The sequence below is a fragment of the Saccopteryx leptura genome, chromosome 6, assembly GCF_036850995.1.
Source record: "Saccopteryx leptura isolate mSacLep1 chromosome 6, mSacLep1_pri_phased_curated, whole genome shotgun sequence".
Classification (NCBI taxonomy): domain Eukaryota; kingdom Metazoa; phylum Chordata; class Mammalia; order Chiroptera; family Emballonuridae; genus Saccopteryx; species Saccopteryx leptura.
The window spans coordinates 69,815,410-69,842,414 of NC_089508.1; the positions used below are offsets into that span (position 1 = coordinate 69,815,410).

Here is a 27,005-nt window from a genome sequence, read left to right on the forward strand (position 1 = left end):
TTTTGAAAAGTCACTGGCCTAATTTGTGGTGGCACAGTGGATAAAGCATTGACCTGGAATGCTGAAGATGCTAGTTTGAATCCCTGGGCTTGCTCAGTCAAGATACATATAGGAAGCAACTACTACGAGTAGATGCTTTCTGCTTCTCCTCTCTCTTTCTCACTCTCTGTCTCTGTCTTTTTCCCTTCTTTCCAAAAATCAGTTAAAAAAAAAAAGAAAATTCACCTTGGTTTTATTTTTAAAATTTTTATATTTAAAATTCAATGAATATAATAGAACTTCATGCATTTTGGGCCTATGCTTCTCCTTCCTTAAGCTTGAAAGGATCATTTTAAACAAAATCTGGAATTCTTTAATTCTTATCATCTGTGATTGAAAATAGTTATAAAATTTAGAAAAAGATGCCTGTTTATACCTAGAGCTGCTTTTCATCTAAAACCCCATTTTGTCACAATTAAGACAACACACACACACACACACACACACAATAATTTTAAGTTGGATATTTAAAACCTTGAGACAATGAAAGGAGTGGATTGATTCCAAATTTAACATTTAGGAACTTGAGTATGGCACAATTCTAATATTTTTAAAGCAAAAGTAAGAAAATTTTACAGATTTGTAATACTGATTGTACATTCAGATTTAGAGAATTGTTACACTAATATGTCAAAATAAATTACTAAAGTTTTAGTCATTCAAAGTCTTCAGATTTTCATAAAAACTCTTGCTTCATTCATTATTATTATTTTTTAATTAAAGCACAGTTGACATACAATATTTTATTAGTTTTAGGTATATAACATAGTGATTCTACATTTATATACATTTAGATGTGATCACCACGATCTAGTAAGTATCTGTCACCACAAAAGGTTATTAACATATTGACTATAGTTCCTGTGGTAGACTTAATGCCCATGACTTATTTATTTTATAATTAGAAGTTTGTACCTCTTTCTCCCTTAATCTTTTTGCCCATCTTCCCTTACCCTCCCTTCTGTCAACAATCAGTTTTTTCTGTATCTAAGAGTCTGTTTCTGTTTTGTTTATTTAGATTTTAGATTCCACATATAAATGAAATCATAGTATTTCTCTTTTTCCATCTGACTTGTTTCACTTAGTGCAATATCTTGTAGGTCCATTGATATTGTCACAAATAGCAAGAGATCAGGCCCTGGCCGGTTGGCTCAGTGGTAGAGCGTCGGCCTGGCGTGCAGAAGTCCCAGGTTCGATTCCCAGCCAGGGCACACAGGAGAAGTGCCCATCTGCTTCTCCACCCCTCCCCATCTCCTTCCTCTCTGTCTCTCTCTTCCCCTCCCACAGCCGAGGCTCCATTGGAGCAAAGATGGCCCGGGCGCTGGGGATGGCTCCTTGGCCTCTGCCCCAGGCGCTAGAGTGGCTCTGGTCACAACAGAGCGACCCCCCCTGGTGGGCGTGCTGGGTGGATCCCGGTAGGGCGCATGCGGGAATCTGTCTGACTGTCTCTCCCCATTTCCAGCTTCAGAAAAAAAACAAAAAAACCAAAAAACAAATAGCAAGAGATCATTCTTTTTTATTGCTGAATAATATTTTGTTGTATGTGTATATATATAAACATATATACATATATGCATTTCACATCTTCTTTATTCATTTATCTATTGATGGACCAGCAATTCCACCCTTGAACATTTACCTGAATGAAAAAAAACACACTAATTTCAAAAAATATATGCACTACTATGTTCATTGCAGCATTATTTACAATAGCTAAGATGTGGAAATAAAACCCCTTATTTTAGTATAAATGAAACAAACAACTTCTCAACAGAGAAATATACCAGAATTCTAAAACTGAAGTGAAAGGTTATTTCTAAAGCTCAAACAGATAACTATGTAGAATGATTTATGTCTGTAAGAGACCAACTATTCAGTCTCTGAATGTTTTCCACAGTCTTTACCACATTTTCTATCTTACCCTCTTTCTTATTTTCTGTTTTATTTTCTCTTTCCTCTTTCTTACACTCCACCATCTTTTTTTTTCTAAATTATTTTTAATTTTGCATTTCTTTTAACTTTTCTGTCTTTTTAAAATTTCTTTGCCAATGCCTGACCTGTGGTGGCGCAATGGGTAAAGTGTCGACCTGGAACACTGAAGTTGACAGTTCAAAACCCTGGGCTTGCCTAATCAAGGCACATATGAGAGTTGATTCATTCTGCTCCTCCCCCTTTCTCTCCCCCCCCCTCTCTGTCTTCTCTCCCTAAAACGAATAAATAAAATCTAAAACAAAGCAAAACAAAACAAAAAACAGAAACAAAACAAAACAAAATAAAATTTCCTTGCCTCTCTTATTTTTTTTAATTGTTTTCAATTTCTCTTTCTCCTTCACTTCTGTCTCTCTCCATCTTCTCTGCCTGCCCCTGCTCTTAATTGAGAATACAGAGAAATTAAAGTATGTGTATATGAATATTTGCATTTATCTAATTTATTGGGGAAAGTTTTATATTTTCCACTAGTAATTATCAAAGCAAGAAAACAGAATTTTATATGTTTCTTTTAAAAAAATAAATTAAGTGGCTATTTATTTTTATGATATCCTCTGTCCTGGCTTATGGCCAAAGATATGCAAAATAGGAACAGGTAGGTAGAAGGAGGTTTTGATTCAGAGCATGTAACAGAGAGGTGGGACAGGGCTTTACTTCTCACTTTCTTCCTAAGGCTCACCTCGCGTGACGGTGCAACACCAAAAGCTTTCAATCAATCTTCCCTTGTCAAGTATTCTTTATCCTGATTTTTTGAAACAGGCTGATCTGCTTCTCCTGTCAAGTAGTGAGCCACATGGTCTCTGTTATATTGAAACTGCTGAGCTTGATGGGTAAGTTTATTAAAATTAGAATAATTGATTATATTAGTTTTTAACTTATTTAAGAGTAATAGCTTTAGGAACAGGACTTAACTTAAATGTTAATCCTTAATCTTGATTTTATTTTCTTGGAAGAAATAGCAGTCTAAATTGCAGAGCCCATTTGATAATTACTTTGCAGATTTTTTGAAAACTCTATCTCTTCTCTTGAATTTATTTTCTTTCAGAAACAGTGAACTGAACATATACAGTATATGTAAACATTACACAGGGACTCTTCACTGAGATTCCTTAGAAGGATTCTTTTTGGGGTTGCTTGGTTTGATTTTAATTTCAAGTGGTTCTCCAAGGAAAATGAGAGGAGTAATGATCACAGTCTTATGAGGAAAGAAGAACCAATGTTACTGTAGAAGGTAACCTTTTGGAACTGGGTCAAATAAAGACATGGAGAGAGAAAAGATGGTTTCAAATAATTGTCATGTTGAGCTATGCAAATACAGTTTGTCTTGTGTAAGCCTACCCCTAGTTTGGGCAGAAGCTAAAACAGTGCTGAGAGAAAAATTTATAGCAATAAATGCAAACAATTGAAAAGAGAAAAAGTCTCAAATCACTCCCATCTCAATAATATAGAAAATAGAAAAATAAATCTAAAGCTAACAGAAGGAAGAAGATGAAAACAAGAACAGAGACAACCAATGAAACAAAATCAGGTTTTTTTGAAAACATCAATAAAAGTGACAAACTTTTAGCAAGACTGAAAAAGAAGAAAAAGAGAAGACACAAATTAACAATATCATGAATGAACCAGGAGATATGATAGATCCTGTAGACAGCAGTAGGATAAGGAAATATCACAAACAACTCTATACACATAAATTTAACAATAGGTGAAATGGACCACTTTATCAAAAGAAACCAAAGTATCACAGCTCATCCAATATGAAATAGATGATTTGAATGGGAAATTGAATTCAATTGTAAAACATGAAACTATAAAACCTTTAGAGAAAAACATCGAAGAAAATCTTTAAGATCTAGGGCTGGTCAGAGTTCTTTGGCTTGACAAAAATTTATGATCCATAAAAGGAAAATTTGACAAACTAGACTTTATCAGATAAAAAGCTTTTGCTGTACAAATGACCCAGTTAAGAGGATGAAAAAATAAACTACAAACTAGGAGAAAATATTTGCAAACCATCTATCTGACAAAGGACTTGTATCTTGAATATGCAAAAAATGCTTAAAACTCAATAGTAAAAAACCCAAACAATTTAATTAGAAAATTGGCAAATGATATGAAGAAACATTTCACCAAAGATGACATACAGATGGCAAATAAACACATGAAAAGATATTCAATATCATTAGCCATTAGGGAAATTAAAGTTAAAACCGCAATAAAATATCACCACATACCTATCAGAATGGCTCAAATAAAAAATGGTGACAACTCCAAGTGCTGACAGGGATGTAGAGAAACAGGATCACTGACACATCGCTGATGGGAATGTAAAATGCTACAATCACTCTGGAAAACAGTTTGACAGTTTCTTAAAAAACTAAACATGCAACTACCATGCAACCCAACAATTTCACTTCTGGACATTTTTTCCAGAGAAATGAAAACTTGTGTTTACATGAAAACTTGTACACAGATGTTTTATGGTAGCTTTATTTCCCCAAACTGGAAACAATTTATATACCCTTTAGCATGTGAATGGTTGAACAAACTGTGGTATAGCCATATAATGAAATACAACTGAGTAATAAAAGGAAATGAACTATTGATGTATACAACAACCTGAATGAATCTTGAGAGAATTATGTTGTGTAAAAAAAAAAAAAAAAAAACACTCCCAAAAGGTCACATGCTGTCTTGTTCCACTTATTGTATTATTATTATTTTTTTTATTTTATTTTTTTCTGAAGCTAGAAACGGGGATAGACAGTCAGACAGACTCCTGCATGCGCCCGACCGGGATCCACCCGGCATGCCCACCAGGGGGCGATGCTCTGCCCCTCTGGGGCGTCACTCTGTCGCCACCAGAGCCACTCTAGCGCCTGGGGCAGAGGCCAAGGAGCCATCCCCAGCGCCTGGGCCATCTTTGCTCCAATGGAACCTCGGCTGCGAGAGGGGAAGAGAGAGACAGAGAGGAAGGAGAGGGGGAGGGGTGGAGAAGCAGTTGGGCGCTCCTCCTGTGTGCCCTGGCCGGGAATCGAACCCGGGACTTCTGCACGCCAGGCCGACGCTCTACCACTGAGCCAACCGGCCAGGGCCTATTGTATTATTCTTGAAATGGCAAAATTATAGAAATGGATGGCAGACTAGTGGTTGCCAGGGAAGAGGGTGTGGCTACAAAGGGAAACCTGAGGAATGCTTGTGGTGATGGAAATGCTTTGTATCTTGACTGTGTCAATGTTAATATACTGGCTGTGATATTGTGATATAGTTTAGCAAGATTTTTACCATAGGAGAAACTGAGTAAAAGATATGCAGGATCTTTCTGTATTGTTTCATATGCTGAAAATTATTTGGAAGTTTATCAAGATACTGAGGCAGATTAAGGAAGGTTATGGCACAACAATGAAGATCTTGGAAAATATATATTTTTTAATCTTAAAAAAAATATTTACTGTTTTTCCCCTATAGTTTTTACATCTGAAGCTAGAGGTGTGATATTGGAGAGAATCTGAGAGTGTAACTTAAAATGATAAAAAAACCTTGATGAATGATATGATGTATTGAGTAGGGAAAGGAATGAGGCTTGTCTGGCTTACTTGGTGGGACTGATCACTTATAGTATTTGAAAAATTGTTTTAATGAATGGACAGTTTAGTCCTTTAGCTTTAGCACCATGGTCTCACCCTTGTCCATCAAGCCCAGCTTCATTTCTGTCTCAGTTATGAAGTTCTTTACTATCTCAATCCTTACTCATCTCTGCTTCCTAGGAATTAATAGGTTTTGATCAATGAGATTATTTTTAAACAAAGTAACTTCAATTATACGTCCAACTTTCCTGAAAAAAGCTATTTTACCAATGGACAGTCCTTGAGATGGGTTCATATTGTCTTCACATCATTGTGAAACACATTTATGGTAAATTTAGATTAGATGCCCTCTCAGGTAGCTGCTTCTCGGTTCTCTAAATTCTATTACTTCATGGTTTGACCTGTACTTCCAAAGAGGGATATTTGCTTTTTTTTTTTTTTTTTTACCTATCACTTGTTTCCCTCAAGAGGACAATAACCTTGTGTGGCAGCATTGAGTATCATGGTATGTATTCAATCAATATTTGTTGACTGAATGAACCCACTACTAAACATTTTCATAAGGGATACAACTCTGAAGAGAATCTTAAACTACTGTAGAAGAGAATTCAACTGAACTCTGAGAAAACTGTCATGACAATCCCTTAAACACGAGATGTGAGTGACTCTCATAAAACTTTCACTTCTGGTCATTTCATGAGCATGAGAGAGCAGCCATCTGTCCAATGTATGTGGTCCTGACTGGGAGAAGATGGCCAGCTCACTGTGACCGGCTGAGTTCCAGTTTGGTTGTTTGATTTTAGACTTACAGGATTCTTGGCTTAATTTTCCAAGAAAAAGAAAGCTGTATTCCTATTTCCATTTAGGTTTCAGCTACTGTGAAATTAGCCATGACCATTTTGTAAGTAAAACTCCTATGTAGATGGTAGACTACGGAGTGACGCTGGCCTCCTTTATTTGGCAGTTGCGTTCTCGTTCCTAATGTGCTTTGTAACTCATGCATGATGTCTGAGTAGGCTCGAATGAAACCACATTTATTATGTCCTCTGTTCTTTCAAATAGCAAAACAGATTACTGTGTTGTTATACAGATGTGCTGTGGGTGGTGTGCCAATTCTTAGGAGCCTGCAAAACCTTGTCCACTTTCCTGAAACAGTGTGAGAGATGTGAATGACATTCAAAGGGAGTTCCTTGAATCCCTTGTGTTGGGTTTTGCATGTGCTGTACTCACTTGATTGCTTTGTGTAAGATGCTGTTGGGCTGTTCCGTATAAAATTTCATGTCATGTCAATTATGTTCACAGGGAAACGAACCTAAAAGTTCGCCATGCGCTATCAGTTACCTCAGAGCTTGGAGAAGATATAAGCCGACTTGCAAAGTTTGATGGTGAGTGTTTAAAATAGACAAACAAAAACCTCAAAATCAAAAGCTTTTGAAGCAGAAAAACTAAGATAATTATCTGAAATCCAATTTATGTTTTTTTTCTTTTTATTTGGTGAAAGGACATAAAGTTCTCCAGGCCTCAAAAGCTGTAATCTTTTCTCACGCTAAAGAATAAAAACGTTTACCAAGGGAGAATGGTTTTCATTTCATTATTCATTTCATCCCTATTTCCACTTCGCTAGATCGTGTTCCCTCCTATGATACTCTTACTTGCCTTACCTTGGCCTCCCTGAGGCCCTCTGTAAACTTGCTGAGGATGAACACAGGCCACACACTTATTTCTAGCTGTCGGTCTAACCATTCCTTCATTCTCTGACTTCATAACAAAGACCAAATGCTACACTGCACACTTTGTGAAGACAGTAATGCTGTCCCATGTACCTTCTGTAGTGTCTAGTACAATGTCTTAAAGATTGTAGATGTTTAGAAAGACTATTCTGATTTATTAATCAGCTTGTCAGCTTTTGTCCTTTATTTTAGACCATGGTTTTGTTATCATCGTCTTCACACCATTCAACCCAGACCCCTGCTCCTCAGCATGGATGTTCTCCTGCCTGTTCTCTGCCAGCCGTCTCTGCTCTTTTCTGTGAATGCTGTCACAGAAAAACAAAAGAGTCCAAGGAAAGAACCATTAATAGTAAGACAGTAGGCACTAAGTCAGGCCAAGAGTAAATTTTGGGGGTCTTCCTGCCACCCCTCAGTGGTCTCTTGCTTTACACACTTGTGTGCCTGACCTTGAACATCTATATTTATATACAGATTAGTTTTATTTGTTAACTAATCTTTATGAGTTTGAGACTATCTTCCAATATGTTTTCTTTGGAGTCCACTAAAGGAAAATGTAGACAGGGTCTTAGCATGATCCCATGAGTCAAAGCACAGGTCCATTTACATGATAGTCTCTCCAATGCACAGCTTAAGAGTTTAGATTGCCTGTGCTTTGCATTGACTTGTACACTCCATCTGGATTCTGTTGATATTTTAATTCCTCTTAAAAGAGTGCTGTTATAGCTAATGTTTATAGAAAAAATATTCCCCCAGTTTGAGATTTAAATCAGAGGAATAGTCAGAAAACTCTGAATGGCCCAAGAAATATTTTGATTAGATTAAAATAGATCACTGATTTCAACTAAGTAATTTTTTCAATGAAGTTTTATTGTTATGTGAATCCAAGAAAACTGAGTTGTGTTCATGAATTCAAATACTTGCTTAAAATACCTCATAGAATATTTATGGGGTCCTAAAGTGGTAACCTAAATATAATTTATCATTACTCATTTTTTTCCTGTTATAATTGTACCCTTTATACCTCTGTCAATATATGAGGAGGTTAAAATGCATCATTTTTAGTTTTCTTTATCATCAAAAAGCAAAAAATGTTTATTATAATTACCCAATTCACTTTCTTTCATAGATACTGACACAGGTAGCCTACACTATGATTTCGTTACAGACAATCCTGAAATCTTAGTGGCCTAAACAGTAGGTTTATTTTGTACTCAGGTCCTGCTTTGATGAAGGTTGGGTGGCTTTCTCCCCCGGTGGCTATGGTGCCTAGACTAATAGCCTCTAAGTTCAGTACCTCAGAGTAAAGATGAGATAAAAGAGAAAAATTGACCTTTAACTATTTCTTTCTCTCACATTTCATTGGCCAGCATGAGTCACATAGACCTACCTAACTGCAAGGGAGCCTGGGAAAAAACAAGTACAGACATTTATTGAGTGCTGTTTGTACCATGCCCCTCCAAGAACTCTGATCATAGAATACTGTGTAAAAGGCCAAGCTGTATTAGGTAGATTTCATATGTGGAACCATAGAAATGGGGCCAACAGTCCTTTTTTTTTTCATTTTTATGAAGCTGGAAACAGGGAGAGACAGTCAGACAGACTCCCGCATGCGCCCGACCGGGATCCACCCGGCACGCCCACTAGGGGCGACACTCTGCCCACCAGGGGGCGATGCTCTGCCCATCCTGGGCATCGCCATGTTGCGACCAGAGCCACTCTAGCGCCTGAGGCAGAGGCCACAGAGCCATCCCCAGCGCCCGGGCCATCTTTGCTCCAATAGAGAGTTGGCTGCGGGAGGGGAAGAGAGAGACAGAGAGGAAGGCGCGGCGGAGGGGTGGAGAAGCAGATGGGCGCTTCTCCTGTGTGCCCTGGCCAGGAATCGAACCCGGGTCCTCCGCACGCTAGGCCGAAGCTCAACCGCTGAGCCAACCGGCCAGGGCCCCAACAGTCCTTCTTAACATGACTCCTTGTCTTTTAGTCCTCTTCCCTGCTTGACTTTTTCTTCTTCTTATAGTTCTTATCACCATCTGGTGTTACACTGTAACTTACTTATTTTCTAAGTTTATTATTTATTGTTTGTCTCTACCTGCTACAATTTGAGCTGCACAGAGATCTTGGTTTTGCTCACTGATATATGTCTGGTTCCTAGAGCAATGCTTAGCATATAGTAGGTGCTCAATAAATGATTGACTAAATAAGTGGTCCCAAGTGCCAGAGAGTGGGGTACAGGATTAGTGCCAGGCCCAGAAAGACATGGGAGAGCAAAAAGAGAGACTAGGAATAGAGTGTGAAGTAGTGTGTGTGTGGGGGAGAGGTCTTCCTGACAGGACCTTGTAGAGTTAAACTGGAGTGCCGGCTGTCCTCCTGTGGAGGACGGGTGACTGGGAGAGGGATCATCTGGTATGGTGGATTTGTAATGCCTTTACTTTAAAATCCTTCCTCTAAACACAATTTAACACAGAAGCCCAAATTTAAACCAATACAAGTGGTGTTGCTCAGGCTGAAGCAGAAAAATACTTCCTCATTTAACACAATTCCTTTATACAGATGGAATGTCATGAAAGGTTAAAGGACTTGCTTATATGTAAACATAACCTTTTAAAATACTTCATAAAATTTGTTTTTAAAGTGCAGTATTAATTATTACTTACTAGATGTGACTTGATTTTGTTTCACACAGCGTAAGTAACTCACCAAATCTCAAATGTAAAATTGTTTTTGCAAATAAAGGCAACACAGACCTCTCTTTTCTATCACTTATACTTTAACTGTGTTGCTTTTCAGAGAACATGCAATGATAAGTGCATCAGGTTGGTGCATTTCTGGGCTAAGAACCAGGTTTCTGCTAAATTTATCCTTTCATTCGTAAATCTTGGGTTAAATTGCAATCTGCCTCAAAGTTCAAGGCAGTGTGACCTTTTATGGGTTTAGCTTTATTAAAATATGATATTTTGCTTCCAAGAAAGCATCTGAAGAATGAATAGAGGGATTAAGAAAAAATGAATTAGATAGAATATATATATATACAAATTATATTTCTTTTGTTAGCAGCCAAATTTAAAGACCTAGAGGGTGACACAAGGGATGGTATAAAGAAGTCCTTGAAAGAGTTGGGACAGTTAAAAACCCTAAATCCTTCCCATAATTGCTTTTGCTTTTCTGTAGCCTTCATCTTCTCCTCCATGCTTTTCTGTACAAGCCTTAGTTCACATGTTTTTATTCCAATCTCTCCCGGACTCTCTGACACACACATTCACACACTCTACACTATGTGCACATGCTTCTCTACCAGTTCACCAGTACTCTCTTCTCTTTCCCTTCCCCCCTCTCTGTGTCCTTTCTTACTTTTCTCTTTCTTTCCACTCTTTATATCCATATACCTATTTTCACTACCTGCACTGTGTCTTTTTCTGTGTTTCTTTTAATCTTTTCTGTTTTCACCACTCTCTCCATACAGTCAGTTTATTAAGTCTATTTATTAATCAGTTTATTAAGTCTAATCTTAACGACAAGATGCAGTACAAAGTATGTAGAATTATAAAATATATCCATATGTATTACAAGTTTCTTTAGACCCTTTTACTCCTTCGTTCTTTTTCTACCTCCTCTTTTTTTGTCTCCCCTATTCACCTTTGTTATGATGGAGTATCAGTAGATTTCAGGGTTTCTTCTGGTGACTAGAAAAAGACTTCCTTGTGTCATGCAAATTAAAAACAGATATTGCATTCTTTTTTAAAAAATTTAAAATATGATATCAGCATTGTGTACATTTGGAAATGTCCTGCTTAGCTATGGCAAGGTTGCATAGATGAGACAGACATGTGAGGCACGCCTGTCTGGGCTAAGTATATCTTTTAGCTTGTGACTTCTGGGCAAATCTGGATATGGTATTATGTTTGCTTCTAGTTACTGCGTGGTGTTTCTTCTGAGACTTGCCAAAATACTTCCTCTAGCACTAAACTACAGTGTTCTGTCCTTGAATCAGAAGTGCACATCTTCCAAGTAGCTGAAGACCTGAGTGTCCCACTCCTATACTTAGAACAATCTCGCTGAAACTCCAAATTGAGGATTGAGGACACCAAGGATCAAGACTGAGATGTATAGGACCCCAGGATACTTTTCAGAAGTCTCCCTGCCTCCTCACTTTTGAACCTAAACCCAAGTACTGTGTCTTGCTTGTGGCCTCCTTAGGCACACATGAGCTTTCATCCGTTCTTTTCTTTCACATATTTACTCAGTCACCTGTTCATTTACTCAGTAAGCGTATCTTAAACACAGTGCCAGGGAATTTTCTAAGCCTGGGAATACGGTGGTTAATAAGTCAGACTCAGGCCTTGCTTTCATGGAACTGATAGCTCAGAGGAGAAGACAGACTTGAACACAAGTTTATTCCCAAAGAAGCCTCAGGCCTTTGACATGATGTTGACATATGAACAAGTACTCTCTATGTACCAGGTGCCATGTTAAGTAATTGCACAGTTTTATTAAATCCTGACAGCCCTGGGAGGAAGAGATTATGATTACCTCCCACTATGGGCAGGGACTCTGAGACCCTGATAGAATAACTTTCCCAAATGTAACATGTGGACAAGCCAGAATATGAACCCAGGACTGCTGTCAAAACCTATTATTCTACAAAAGGACATGGGAGGCTCTAAACAATAAGCTAAGGCAGCATTGGAGAGTTGAGGGCATTAATATGTTAGGATAGGGTAAGAAATAAAATATAAGAATATTTTAAACCTAAAGGTACAAAATGAATGACCAGAGATCAATTATTTCCAGGACTCAAAAGTCATTGTCATATTTTTAAAAAAGTAACAATGTTCTCAGTGATCTTGAATGTTAGGGTTTCTTACAAGAGTTTATAGAAGGGCTAGAAAAACATAGAAACCAGTACATGTAAGGTAGAGTTGGGTTTTGGTAGGTAAATCCATTTATTTGAAAAGTTCTCACATAAATATTTTTATACATTTCAAACATCAAAAAACACAGTCTATTGAACTTTATAAGAAAAGATACATAACTTGATCTAATATTATAGTAAGTATGAAAATAGAGTAGGTCTTGACTTTTCATGTTAAAATCTTATGGGAATTGATAAGTTTTAACAAATAAGTAATTGGAAATAGTTGTCAGTTATACATTTGTAAACTGGACATTTTTATGCCTTGGGGAAAGCCCTGGATGTAAATTGTCCAAATGTGTTTAAGAAACTTTTGCATATTGTTTCTGACTGGACTGAGATCTGTTTTTTGCAACTTATGACAAGTTTACATATTTTGTATGACTGTTAATACTGAGTTCTGAACTGGGGAAAGGTTGACTCTTTATTTCAGGAATCTTTGTGTATTTTGTGGTCCTTTCTAAAGAATAGCATGTGTGCAATTAAAACACAGAAAAACAAACGTCTCTTTTTGGTTAAAAACAAAACAAAAAATCTTGGTTAGCATCTTGTGACTTTTTTTTTTTACCTACCAGATAGGTTTCCTGTACACCTGAACAGAAGCACCACCCAGCAGCGGAGCATAGGTTCTGTGGGAAGAATAACTTCCCTCTCTACTGCTGCTGTTGATGTGGTCATGATGGTGATGATGAGGGGTGGCTGAGGCTTGATGTTTGAAGAATAACAAAGCTTTAGAAAACAGGAAAGTGACACTCTCCTTTGTAAGAAAATAATTAGTATTTATCATAAATATAATGGCAAACAGTAGTGCTTAATCTTCTAAACTTTAAGAAGCTGTTGACTAGAGAAACTCTTAAATAGCAATAACAATGTCTTATGTAATGGATAATTTGTCTTATAGAAGAGTTGCAATGCAGATAATCAAGAAATATTGAATATTACTAATAATAACATATACAGAAAAATAAAGCCAACTTCTCTGGAAAGTCATGAAATATTGGGTGCTGAGCTCCATTTTCGTGATAAGCTACAGATTTCCATTTGGAGATAGTTTCCAAAGATTATTAAGTTGCTCATTAATGAATCATCTAGCTGACTAAACTTAGAGTGCTGAGGAAGGTCCGGAGTGAAATTTTGTTAGCCCAGACCCAGAACATTTTTACGTGATTATGATCTGGGTGAATTGCTATCTGCTTTCATGTGTGTTCTCTTCAGAGGGCAAACCAATATGATTGGCTAGTTTGATTATATTTATACTCCATTATCAATATGATTTCCCCCAAGTTGTTTTATTGCCCATTAAAGATGACTGCTCTCATCCTGTATTCAGTACATAACTATGATATATGAGAAACAATGCTGTTTTTCTAAATAGTTTCTCACCCATTGTCAAACTGTTTACTGCCTGTTCCTCTTCCCTGATATAATTAACAAAAGGAAGAAAAGTCTTAAAAAATTTTCCTTGTTCTTATTATGCTTTATGGCTGGGATATATTTTTGGTTTCTTCTAATGTGCTTTAAGGTTTCTACTTTTTTTTTAAGTGTTCTCATATCTATTTGTATACCTTTAGAGTTTGGAAATATACCCACTTCTTTCATTCATTTTGACTGACTCTAGCGCCCATCTCACCTTCCAACCTGTTTTTTGAAATCATCTGAAACTTTTTTCTACCCATCTTTCCAATAGATATTTGTTAAGATCCTATTATATAGGTAGTATGATAGGTTATGGGGATACAGAAATGAATACAATGTGCCCTTCAAAGTAACCTGTTCACCCCTTTTGGAAAGGGGCAGAGAAGAATTTAGAAAGTTTGTGTTTTATGCTGACATGGCTAAGTGAAGGGAAGCTGAGCACCTCTGAAGATAAAGTATGCAATTTGGTTTTGTTCTTGCCATTTTGTTTTGACTGGGCACTATACTTGCTACTTAAAGCAGTGGGACCACATTCGTCAAGAAAGGCTGAATTAGGGCTTGGTCTCTAAGAACCTAGGCAGTACTCACTGGCCTTACTGACTGTTCCTGTCTAGAACCACACCCTGGTGTCAGGCCAGGAATGGATGAGCCTTGGGGCCAGGGAGGAGCAAGCCAACATGTTCAAGGCATTTGCCTCCATTTCAGTCTTTGCTTGTGACAATAAAAATGATCAAATGAGCCTGTTTTTTATATGCCTATTGGCAGGGACTGTGTATCATGTTTTTGCCCAAAACACAATTTTTTTTTTTTGAAGTGGCCAAGTTTGAAGTCTGAGAAATTGAATTTTGGGTAAAAAAATTGGAATAAACTTTAAGGTTTACTTTATGTAGGTTTTGTTGGAAACACCCAATTTAAAGTTCTACAGAATTCAGGAATAGAAATTATTGGTAAAAAAATATATATATATTGCATTCTTAAAATAAAAAAAAGTCTTTTTCTATCACATAATTGTCCAAACAGCTTGGGCCAGTTGAAATCAGTTTTAATTTACTTTTTAGTATCATTGATAGACAGTAATGAAAGTAACCAGAATACAGTCACTTCCCTTCATATAAAAATGGCTTTGGCCTGACCAGGCGGTGGCACAGTGGATAGAGCATTGGACTGGGATGCCGAGGACCCAGGTTCGAGACCCTGAGGTCATCAGCTTGAGTGCGGGGCTCATCTAGTTTGAGCAAATTTCACCAGCTTGGACCCAAGGTTGCTGGCTCGAGCAAGGGGTTACTCGGTCTGCTGTAGCCCCATGGTCAAGGCACATGTGAGAAAGCAATCAATGCACAACTAAGGTGTCGCAACAAAAAACTAATGATTGATGCTTCTCATCTCTCTTTGTTCCTGTCTGTCTGTCCCTATCTATCCCTCTCCCTCTCTTTCTGTCTTTGTAAAAAAAAAAAAAAAAAAAAAAAAAAGACTTTGTATTGATTATTTAGCTTTATCCAAATCCTCTTGCCAGCACTCTCTCATCCAGCAGTGGCATTCTGGGAAGACACCAGCGCGTGCCCTAGTGGGGGCATTTAGGCAACACTTGCTATACTGGGGAAAGTGAGACAGAATTTAGCAAAGCAGTCCTGAGGCCATGTGTTGCTCATTTCTTTCAGGATTTTGTTTGTTTTTGTCCTCCACTCCCCTCCCCGCCCAGGTTTTTATTTATTTATTTATTTTGCTTTTACATTTATTTTTTATTTTTCAATTACAATTGATATACACTATTATATTAGTTTCAGGTATATACGCCAGTAATCAGACATTATATAACTTATATAACTTCCCAATAAATTTATTACTCATCTGACACAATATATAGTTATTATATATATATATATATATTTTTTTTTTTGTATTTTTTCAAAGTTAGAAGCAGGGAAGCAGTCAGACAGACTCCTGTATGTGCCCTATGAGGATCCACTCAGTATGCCCACCAGGGGATGATGCTCTGCCCACCTGGGCTGCCACTCTGCTGCAATGAAGCCATTCTAGCACCTGAGACAGAGGCCATGGAACCATCCTCAGTGCCCAGGCCAACTTTGCTCCAATGGAGCCTTGGCTGCAAAGGGGAAGAGAGAGAGAGAGAGAGAGAGAGAGAGAGAGAGAGAGAGAGAGGAAGGAGAGGGGGAAGGGTGGAGAAGCAGATGGGTGCTTCTCCTGTGTGCCCTGGCTGGGAATTGAACCTGGGACTTCCACACACTGGGCCAACGCTCTACCACTGAGCCAACCAGCCAGGGCATAGTTATTATATTATTATTAACTATCTTCCCTGTGCTGTACTTTACATCCCCATGATTATTCTGTAACAACCAATTTTTACTTCTTAATTCCTTTACCTTTTTTTAATATCCTCTCAACCTTCCTTTTCCATCTGTCAACTGTCAAAATATTCTCTGCATCTATGAGTCTGTTTCTGTTCTGCTTGTTCATTTATTTTGTTATTTTTAGATTAAATTATTGATGGATATGTATTTGTTGTAATTTTATTGTTCATATTTTTTTTATCTGTTTTCTTCTTAAAGAAGACCCTTTAACATTTTTTGTAATACTGGTTTGGTGGTGATAAACTCCAGCTTTTTCCTGTTTGGGAAGCTCTTTACCTGCCTTTTGAGTCTAAGTGGTAGCTTTACTGGGTAGAATAATCTTGGTTGTAGGTCTTTAATTTTCATCATTTTGAATATTTATTGCCAATTCTTTTCCGCCTGCAAAGTTTCTGTAGAGGGATCAGCTGACAGTCTTATGGGATCTCCTTTGTAGCTAACTAACTGCTTTTCTCTTGCTGCTTTTAAGATTCTGTCTTTACCTTTAAACTTTTGCATTTTAATTTTGATTTGTCTTTGTGGGCCTCTTTGGGTTCAATGTTTGGAACTCTGTGCTTCTTGGACTTTTGTGTCTTTCCTTTACCAGGTTAGGGGAGCTTTGTGTCATTAGTTTTTCAAATAGGTTTTCAATTTCTTGCTCTCTCTCTTCTTCTTGCACCCCCATGACAGAAATGTTGATACTTAGTGTAGCCTTCATTTCTGACTGGTTCTTTTTATGGTTTCCATGTCCTTCTTTATGCTGTTGGAGTTCTTTCTAAGTTCATCTGCTCTTCCTCTAAGTTCACTGTGTATCCTTATAATCTGTTTGGAACTCTTCATCTAGTACAGTGGTCGGCAAACTCATTAGTCAACAGAGCCAAATATCAACAGTACAACAACTGAAATTTCTTTTGAGAGCCAAATTTTTTAAACTTAAACTATATAGGTAGGTCCATTTTTTATTGAGGTAGCGCCTGCACGTGGTATTTCGTGGAAGAGCCACACTCAAGGGGCCAAAGAACTGCAGTTTGCTGACCAGGGATCTAGTAGATTGCTTGTCTACATTTTATTTAGTTCTTTTTCTTGTTCTTGCATTTAGGACATGTTCTTTTTGTCTCCCAAGTTTCTCAGCCTTCCTGTGTTTGTTTCTATGTATTAGGTAGAGCTGATACATCTGCTGCGCTTGGTAGAGTGGCCTAATATAGTAGGTATCCTGTAGGGTCCAGTGGCACAGCTTCCCTGATCACCTGAGCTGGGCACTCCAGGTGCATCCACCCCCCTCCCCAATGTGGGCATACACTCTCCTGTTGTAGATAAATCTTGATTGTTGTTGGCAAATCAATGGGAAGGATTTACTCTTTGGTTGATTGGCTGCAAGGACTGGGTGTAACCACTGTGGAGGATCAGCTATGCAGGGGCCCACCCCATGGAGCAGGGCCTACTTCTGTGGGATTTTAGTGCCTGCTGTGCCTGCCTCATGAGTGTGTTTCTTGTGGAGGTAGTTGGGCGGTGCTTTGATGTGATCTGAAGCTGTCTTTGGGGTCCTGGTTCTGGGATCTCCTGGGAAATACAGGCCATGGTCAACCACTGCCTGTGGTCTGCCTGGGGCCACCCAGCATGAGCAACAAAACAATCTGCAAATGGCTCCTACTTGTGCTGGGCTTGGAGGTGCTGAGGAGAGGCCAAGCTGTGAACCAAGGCCGGCTGCTGATAGTATTGGGCCTGAATTCACTGAGAAATATATAAGGGGCATGCTGAGGCCAGATGCTGCTTGTTGGGAGATTTTAAGAAATTCTGAAGAATGAGCCAAGACAGACCATTTCTATGGAAAAGCCACTGGAAACAGCTTGAGTGGACTTGCAAGTTGGGTGAGGTAGGGTCTCAAGATATTTCCAGAGTGAGGAGAGCAGTGATAGCCAGTAGGATGTAGACTCAGATATGGTGCCTGCCTGTAGAATTTCTGGGAGAAGGGTTCAGAAAAGCAACAGTGACTACAGCCAGAATGTTTGTTTAGAGAAAAGCTGCCCCTCCAGCTCTAGGTCTGATACCAGACAATTCAGTTCCTCCCCATATGTCTCTAGTCCTTCTGAGCCCTTTAAAAGGAAGTGCCTGGGACTTCAGCACTCCTTTTTCTCACTCAGCCACAATCCCCACTAGTTTTTATAGCCAGAAGAAAATCTCTTCCCAGCACCCAAATCCTGGGCTGGGAGATCAGGTGTGGGGCTGGGACCCCTTGCTTCTTTGGGGGGGGGACCTCTGAAGCTGAGATATCCTTCCCAATTTTTATCTGCCATACGTGGGTGTGGGACCAACCTGTTCTGCATCTCTGCCCTCCTACTAGTCTTGATAGGGCTTCTTTCTTATATTCTTAGTTGTAGGACTTCTGTTCAGCTAGATATCAGGTGGTTCTGAATGATGGTGGTTCCACAATTTACTTGTGATTTTGATGTGGTTGTGGTAGGAGGTGAGTACCGCATTTACTGCTACCATCTTGACTGGAACTCTGGTTTTTTTTTTGGAAGTTCTATTAATGTTATTAATCTGGTTGGTCAGAAGCAATCAGGCCATCTGAAAATGGGCCACTGTCACTTAGGTATAAGGGTTTTTAAAAGGAAAATATATCCTAGGAAGGAAAGGGAGTCTATTTAAGAATGTTCTAAATTCAGAAGGTGTTTGGTGAGTGCTGTAGCAGTGTATGTAACACAGAGGTTCTCGAGCCTGGGCTGGTCTCCTTTGCCTTCAGTTAGTGCTGAAGACATGTCTCCTTTTTTATTTTCCAAATGCCATTTATTATGTTCTAACCTACCATTTTGGCTTTTGATTAAATAGACATATTTTTATTGTTTTTGAAAGAGAGAATTGTATAAGTATTAATCTGTTTGGATATCCACAACCTCCTTTTTTATTCCTTCCTTCTCTCCTCTCCTTCCTTGTTCTGTCTGTCTTTCAAGTCTTTGCAGGTCCTGGCTGGTTGGCTCAGTGGCAGAGCATTGGTCTGGCATGTGGAAGTCCTAGGTTTGGTTCTCAGTCAGGGTACACAGGAGAAGCGCCCACCTGCTTCTCCACCCTTCCCCTTCTCCTTTCTCCCTATCTCTCTCTTCTCCTGCAGCCAAGGCTTATTGGAGCAAAATTGGCCCAGGTGCTGAGGATGGCTCCATGGCCTCCACCTCAGGCGCTAGAATGGCTCCAGCTGCAAAGGAGCAACGCCCCCTGGTGGGCATGCTGGGTGGATCCCGGTTGGGTGCATGTGGGAGTCTGAATTCTTTCCCTTTTTTAACTTCAGAAAAATACAAAAACAAACAAACAATTCTTTGTACTCATTACTTATAAAATTTAAACCTTAACTGTTTGCAATGCAAATTAATTTTTAAAATTAAAGTTATTGTATTGACGGTGCTGAATAAAATTATATGTTTTAACTTTACAATTCTAGGATATATCATCTATATATTGCATTGTGTGTCCACTGTCCAAAGTCAAACTGTATTTCAATCTAATGGTTATATTTTGTTACAGGGTCTAGAAAAGGTTATTTCTGGTTTCTTTTCCTATCAGGAGAATGCCCACCCTGGAAGTGTAGATTCTTATTGAAATAATGAAACAAATTGACTCTGATTTGGAATGGGCATACCCTTGTTTTAGATTGGGCTTGGGATAAAATAAAACCAACAAACTAGATACATCTTCTGGCTAGGTTGGGGCAAGTTATATGGTGTCTTTGAGAGTCCCCAGAAATCTGAATTGAATCAAGATAAGAAGCATAGAACAGCTGAAAGAAATCACACATATTCTGAGGCACATATAGCAAACAAGACCTAGGTTTCTTGGGGGTGGAATATAGTAGAATCCTCAAAATTCTGATTATAAGTCTAGAAAAATCTGATTAGCTTAGACTGTAAAACTGCAAGTATGCCATCCTAACCAGTGGGAGTTCACATTAAGTAAAAAGCCAGATGGAATAAAAAAAACTTTTAGGACAACCCTTGCTTTATCTTGTCAAAAGTCATTGTTGCAAACCATAAGTAGAGAGGAGTGATTGTTTTTAAGGAAAAAATATCCCATGGCTTTTGAGCTTTCTGCTTTTATTTGGACAGTTCAGTAAGCTATGTTTAAAACATTCACCGAGTTTCTATCTTTGTATCCTCTAACTTATGTTTCCTGCCACCATCTTGTACATGCAACTCTGTGCTGTCTAAAAGAGAAGGTAAAATATACTGCATATAAAATGTAAGGTGGTAACGAAGTGCTGTGGACTCCTATAAAGAGCTCAAGGTAAGTCATAAAAAGGCTTTTAAAATTATTTTTTATTTTACAGGGATTGTTTTCTGTGAGGCACCTAACAACAAATTAGATAAATTCATGGGAGTTCTCTCTTGGAACAACAGCAAGCACTCCCTCAACAATGAGAAGATAATCCTGAGGGGCTGTGTCGTGAGAAACACCAGCTGGTGTTTTGGAATGGTTATTTTTGCAGGTACAGCCGACTTCCCAGGGTTGGTTAGGGGGGAATCTCTTTGGACATATGCACAGCACAGTCTGTGGCTCTCCAGGTTAGATGAACACAGTGCTTTTATTCGACCCAGGGTGCTGCCCTGTGTTGACTACTGAGTGCGGGGCATCTGGGGAAGACACCAATGCTCTGGAAATGGTCTGTGTGGTCTCACTGTGTAACCACTGACATCATGAACTTCTGCCTAAGGGTGCTTGGGCCTTCATTACTCAGTGGGTGCTAGGTGCCTACTGTTTAATTTCTCTTTCTTTAACCCCATGTCAGTCATCCTTATCACTATTTGCACTAATCAGCTTGTCTTAAAAGTGGGGAAGTAGTAGAAAAGAAAACCCCCTGCTCTTCTATTAATTTTTTAGTTTGCAAAGGTCAAATCATTCTTTTGGAAAAGCTTTCTTGGAGTTCCAGCAATCATTTCTGTTAATACTTCATAGTTTCTTCTACTATTCAACAGGACAGCAGGCCCTGGAAAGACTGTGTGTGATGGAAGTGGGGTGAGAGCCAGGCGAGGGAGGGGAGGTGCCTCTCACTCTTCTGATTGGCCACTTTTCTATTCTCTACTTTATCTCTATGGGCCCAAGGTGGCAGTCTCCTGCTAAGGAAGCTTACAGTAGCACCATTTCATAAAGCCACTTAAATTGCACTCATGGCTTCAATTGCCAGCCCTTGATTTTGAGAAAATCTTGTTTATTGTGACACCAAATTAAGATGTGTTTTGGGCCTGTTGACTATATGTGCCTTCAAAATTGGAATGTTTTTCTTAACTGACTTTCCTCAACAACAACAAAAAGTTCATTAAAAATTCTAAAGGGTTCCAAACCTAGAAAAGTCCTCCTATTTCTTTCTAAATACTCTCAGCTGTGGGTGTTAGCAAGGCACTCGCTGCTTGGAATGTTGCCATGGAAAGGACTTGGGAAATCCCTAGAAATGAAGCAGTGTATGTGTTTTTATCTGGGAGCAAATATGGTTCCATATTCTCTCATCAGATCTTTTATTCTTTTGTCATGGAAATAAACCTATGATCATCTTTCTTGCATCAAGAAAAACAGAGCCAATCTTATACATTAACCTAGTGGTTCTCAAAGTGTGCGCCAGGGCACACTGGTGCTCCCTAGAAGATTTCCAGGTGTGCCCTATGGTATTCCAGAGAAATATGTGCTTGTTGGGGACCAAAAAACCAACAGGGTTTTTGGAGTTTAGATTTTGGGGGGACAGAGGTGTGGGGAATTGCCATAAGCTGACAGTTTGCCCAACACCCCACCTCACTTGCCTGATTAGGTTGCAAAAGGCTGTTAAACTGTGGTGCTGGATTGTTTACACTACCCTTCATGTTTCCCGGAAAGACTGGAGGCAAGTTTCTTCTATCCTTTGTTTGGTGTAAAGTTAAGATGATATGGATGGTCAGCATTTTCTGCACTTGGTAAAATTCTTGGGTTGCCTTGGAAACATGATCAGAGATCTTATTGATTTGCTAATGGCCCACTTTGCCCTATAAATAAAGCAAGATACGTTTTTTGGGAGTGCTTTGTTCTTGCCAGCAGCAATTACAGGGCCCTCCCGACCTCATACTTTCTTAATTCCACACCATTCCCACTCGGGACCTGGAATTACTAGTTGTGCTGGTTTGTGGCATGTGCCCAGATATAAAACTAAATATAGTTACTCTATTATACCATTTCATTATGGAAATACCGCTTTTGTTGTTAACATATCATTATTATATTTACCATTAACACATTATTATATTATTTTTAGATAAATACACCCAAATAAAATGGATAGGTTTCTCAAAGAGAAGCATGATATTGAAGAATCTGATTCTGGATATGAGCAAAAGTTAAGTGTAAATAAATAGGTCTTGAAGGCTGATGGGCAGAATTTAATTTATAGCATTTTCCATCACTTAACACTGAACAATATGATTGGATTAGAAACCCCCATTCATGTAAGCTTCAAGTGATTTTGGTTTAACATTAGCAGAGGAAGAAGAACTGGCAGCTATATCCACTGATCATGGATTGATGATTAAACATAAGAATTGTCTCTTGAAGCCTTTTGGGTTTCTATAAAAGAAGAATATGTGGCATTATCTAAAAAAGCTTTGAACATTTTACTACAATTTTCAACATCCTATTTACATGAATTAGGATTTTCTACCCTTAACACAAGAGTAAAAAGAGAGAAATTCTTCAATGTATTGATGATGAAATGAGTTTGCCTTTCAAATATATGCTCAAACATTGAAGAAATCTCTAGGACACATCAGGCTCATGTTTCTCTTAAACACAAGAATGAAAAAACTTAACACATTCATGCCAGGACCTGCCGAATTTACTAAATCTTACTAAGAATGTATCTATATATATAAAAACATAACTTTTTTGTCATATTTTTATTTTTTAACCCCTCTTTTTTATGAATTCTAAAAAGCATAACAAAAAATGTAACATAAGATATTTTTTAATTTCAGAATAAATTTAATTTTGTCGTATTTATTTCATTTAATTACCATAAAAGCATGCTTGGACTTTATATACATTTTTAAATATTTGACTTAATTATTATAACATATTTCTCAGAAATTTGTATATAGTGCGCCTACAATTATTTGTAGCATTTTAAATGTGCCCCCACTTCAAAAAGTTTGAGAACCACTGCATTAACCTCTGTTGACCTTCCTACTTAATGAAGAGGAGACTTCTTGAAGGTCCTCTGATGGGAAGGACCCTCCTGGTTTTTGCTTCCTGTCATTACAGAAATGGGAGCGTTTTATCTTAGGAATGGGCTGTAGCCCAAAATTTTGTTTGCATTTGTGTGATCTTGTTTGAAAAGACTGATTCAGGACCAAGGTTCAGCTACAACATGTTAAGCTGGGACAGCTGCTGTGAACCATGCAGGGGCCAAGTTTCCTTTACAAGGTTGGCTCTCTGGGAAAATGCTCCTACATAGAAGGAAGAGGTGGTAAGTTGAACAGGTCTCCCTCTAAGCAGTATAACAGAGAGTACAGCAAATTTGGATTGGACAGATCTGGGTTCAGACTTGTTTACCAGCTGTAAGATGTTAAGCTTTGGTTACTTAAGCTTCCTAAGCTTTAGATTTTTCTGCTATAAATGGGGATAATAATAAGTACATTAGACAGTCATTGTACAAGCTCAGTGAGACAATGCATATGGGAAGAGGATGCTTAACAAATGTTTTTCTTCCTTTCCTGCTTCTCTCTTCTTTCTCATCAATTCAGAGAGCATTGCCTACTCCATAGGCTGAGAGTTGGAAAAATGTACTATTCTTTGGCTCTTGGCTGGGGAAGTAGGGAAACACCCTCTTCTTTTGTTATGTGGCTTGGATGTTTCCTGGCAGAAAACCTTCACGAGACAAATATTTGTAATGGAACATGCCTTCACTGACTTTAGGCATAAATGTTAATAAAAAGCTTAATTAGAATGATGGCAGGCAGAGGAATGGTTGGTTTCATCAGTGTCAAAGTTGTACAGATGAATGTCTTATAACCCCTAAGTCTTGAGATATCTAATTTGGGGACCTAGTTCCAGGCAAATATCTAAATGTTCTGAAAGTTATCCAGAATGAATTGTTATCTATTCTTTCTGTATTATTACTCTAGTTACACCTACCATTGAGGATTGTGCAAAGACTATAGACATGCTTTATTTTACAAATCTATAATTTATGAGAGTCTAATGTACATTAACAGTGAGGCCACACCTCCCTTGTTATGACTTTTCTTTTATGCTCAAAAGAGGAGAAAGTCTTATTTCTGAGGGTCTTATTTATTTAAGTTTATTCTACCTTGGCACATAGTAGGTTTTTGTGCTATTTGCCTTTCCAGGTCTACTGTCACCCTTTTCCACTCTTCTCCTTGGCTTGGGAAGCTGAATGTTAAGGTTTACAATCATAGGTTTCCTTGAACTTTGGCATTTAGTTGTGCAGTATGATTGGGGATCCCTGGGAAGAAAGAAGATTGAGATCAAGGTATTTATTCTTTCTGACTGTCTCAATGCATAATCACTTCAAGTTAGCTGGGCTCCTCAACATAAAGTCACTTTTCCTCTAAAGGTTGCAAGCTCTATATACCTCTCTTCTTTAAGGTCCAGTAACCACTCTCTCCCCTCATCCTTTCCTTCTGGCTTAGATGGAAACATCTTGATTGCTACTACGTCCTTGGTTACTTCATTAACCTTTTTCCTTCTCTATACCCCCACATACACTTTTGTATTGTCTCCTTATAAATAAACTTTTCTCCAATTATCCTGGTTCAATGTGTCATCTATTTCCTGTTTGGACTCTGAATGAGTCATAGTCTTAAATACATATTGATTGAATGAGTCAGTCAATTAATGAGTTGCTGGACAATTTCATATAATTTTAAAAATCGTGGTCAAGAGCAAGAGATTTAGAATTAGCTAAATCTGAATTCAAATTCTGGCTCTGATACTTACTAGGCAATAAATCTTAGGAGAGTTACTTAAATTCTTTAAACCTCAAGTTCATTATTAGTGAACTAAGGATATATAATCTGTTGGCTTGTTTTAAGCATTAGCTGAGATATATTTGTAATGGAACATGCCTTCACTGACTTTAGGCATAAATGTTAATAAAAAGCTTAATTAGAATGATGGCAGGCAGAGGAATGGTTGGTTTCATCAGTGTCAAAGTTGTACAGATGAATGTCTGTACAACTTTGAGTGCCTACTCTGTGTCAAGCACTATGCTGATCTCATTTGTGATTGAGAATGTGAACAAAACAAATACAGCCCTTCACTTATATGGTTTTAAATCTGGTAAAGAACAGAGACTTTAAAATCAAACAGTTGTAGTAATAAATATATATAACCTCAAACTGAGATAAGTGCTCTGAAGAAAAGGAATATGAACTCACAACAGTATAAAATGCAGGAACATGAAGAGAAAGAGCAACTTAGCTAAAAGGCACATCATGGGTGAAGAGTCTGTTGTAGGCATGAGGATGGTGAGGTTAAAGAAAAAGCTTAAGCTGGCCAGTGTGGAACATGGAGAGCAAGGAGGATAGAGATGAACGAGTGCCTGGAGATGTGGATGGAGGCTGGACCATGTAAGACCTTGTGGTCTGTATCCAGAATTTTGGTCTTTATCTTAAGAACATTGGGAAACTATTGCAAGTTTTCAAACAGATGGTGTGTGTTTATGTGTTAAATTTCAAAGGTTCACTCTTGACTACAGTGTTTGTAAAGCTGGTAAATAAAAGGTGCTGGAAAAAATGTATGATTGTGTTGGGGAAGGAAAAAGACATATATTTTTTTTTTAAATAAATTTTTATTAATGGTAATGGGATGACATTAATAAATCAGGGTACATATATTCAAAGAAAACATGTCTAGGTTACCTTGTCATTAAATTATGTTGCATACCCCTCGCCCAAAGTCAGATTGGAAAAAGACATATTGATTAGAGTTAGAGGCAGAGTAGATTTAGGGAGACAAAGTTACTAGGCTTTTATCATAGTCCAGTCAAGAGATGATGGTACTTTGGATGAGAGTGTGAGTCATGAGATAGACCGGACTCCTGGGTGTCTCCTAGCTTTCACAACTGCATGAGAAGTGGTGCCATTCACCTAGAGGCCTGGAGAGCATGGAGGAAAGAGATGGACATATATATGCCTAGAGATTGCAAGTTGAACTGCACAAGGACCATTTGAGAAGCCTAAGAAAGATTCAGGTGAAGATGTCATATAGGCAATTAAATATATGGATTTAGCTATATGGGTTTTTAGCTCAGAGGAGCAATCTGACCAGGATATAGATATTTGGTCTTTCAATGATAATTGGAGTTGTGGTCTTAGATGAGATTGCCTAGGGATGGTGGATTGAGAAGATGGCCTATGCCTGAGTCTTTATGAATCCTATTATCTCATGGCTGGGTAGAGAGTGTTCATCATCACGTAAGACAAAGAAGGAGCTACCAAAGAGGTAGAAGGAAAAGGAGAACATTGTGACATCGAAACTAAGGGAAAAGTGTGTTTCAAAAGGAGGGAATATTCAACAGTGCCATAGGCTACTGAGAGGTCAAAGAAGGCATGGAAGATATTGATATAGCACCAGATCTGTTGAGTGGAGTGATTAAGAGATGAAGAAACAAGGACTGCTGAGTATAAAAAGTCTTTCAAGAGATGTGGCTGTGAGGGGAAGAAGAGATGTGTATATCAACATCTGTTGGAATATTTAAATATTATAAATGCTTAAAATCCATTAAATAAATTCTTTGCCAGTCTGTGTGTGTATGTGTGCCTAAGAAATGTAAATTATTAGCATAAAACTGGTCAGTAAACATTTCTGTTTTTAGCAATCACAAACTTTATTTGCCCTTTGTGATCTTTACTATAAAATAGATATTTCCCATCCTCGATGTCCATATAATTTTAATAAGTGATTTTGAGAAAATGTGGGTATCTTCACTTAATTATACAGCAATGGCTGGGAATAAGGCATTGGGGTA

At 38.1% G+C, this 27,005-nt stretch overlaps 1 protein-coding gene across 2 annotated transcripts in view; it reads left to right on the forward strand.

Annotated features, from left to right (window-relative positions):
* Positions 1–27,005, forward strand: part of ATP8B4 (ATPase phospholipid transporting 8B4 (putative)) — a 268,241-nt gene that overhangs the window by 109,676 nt on the left and 131,560 nt on the right. Inside the window, exons 8-10 of one of the 2 annotated variants that reach the window (XM_066388296.1) lie at positions 2,788–2,858; positions 6,918–7,000; positions 20,328–20,486. In XM_066388296.1, the coding sequence (XP_066244393.1) occupies positions 2,788–2,858; positions 6,918–7,000; positions 20,328–20,486 (313 nt within the window). Of the gene's footprint in view, positions 1–2,787; positions 2,859–6,917; positions 7,001–20,327; positions 20,487–23,409; positions 23,481–27,005 lie in introns of those variants that run through there. The other variant, XM_066388297.1, reaches the window with a different exon arrangement.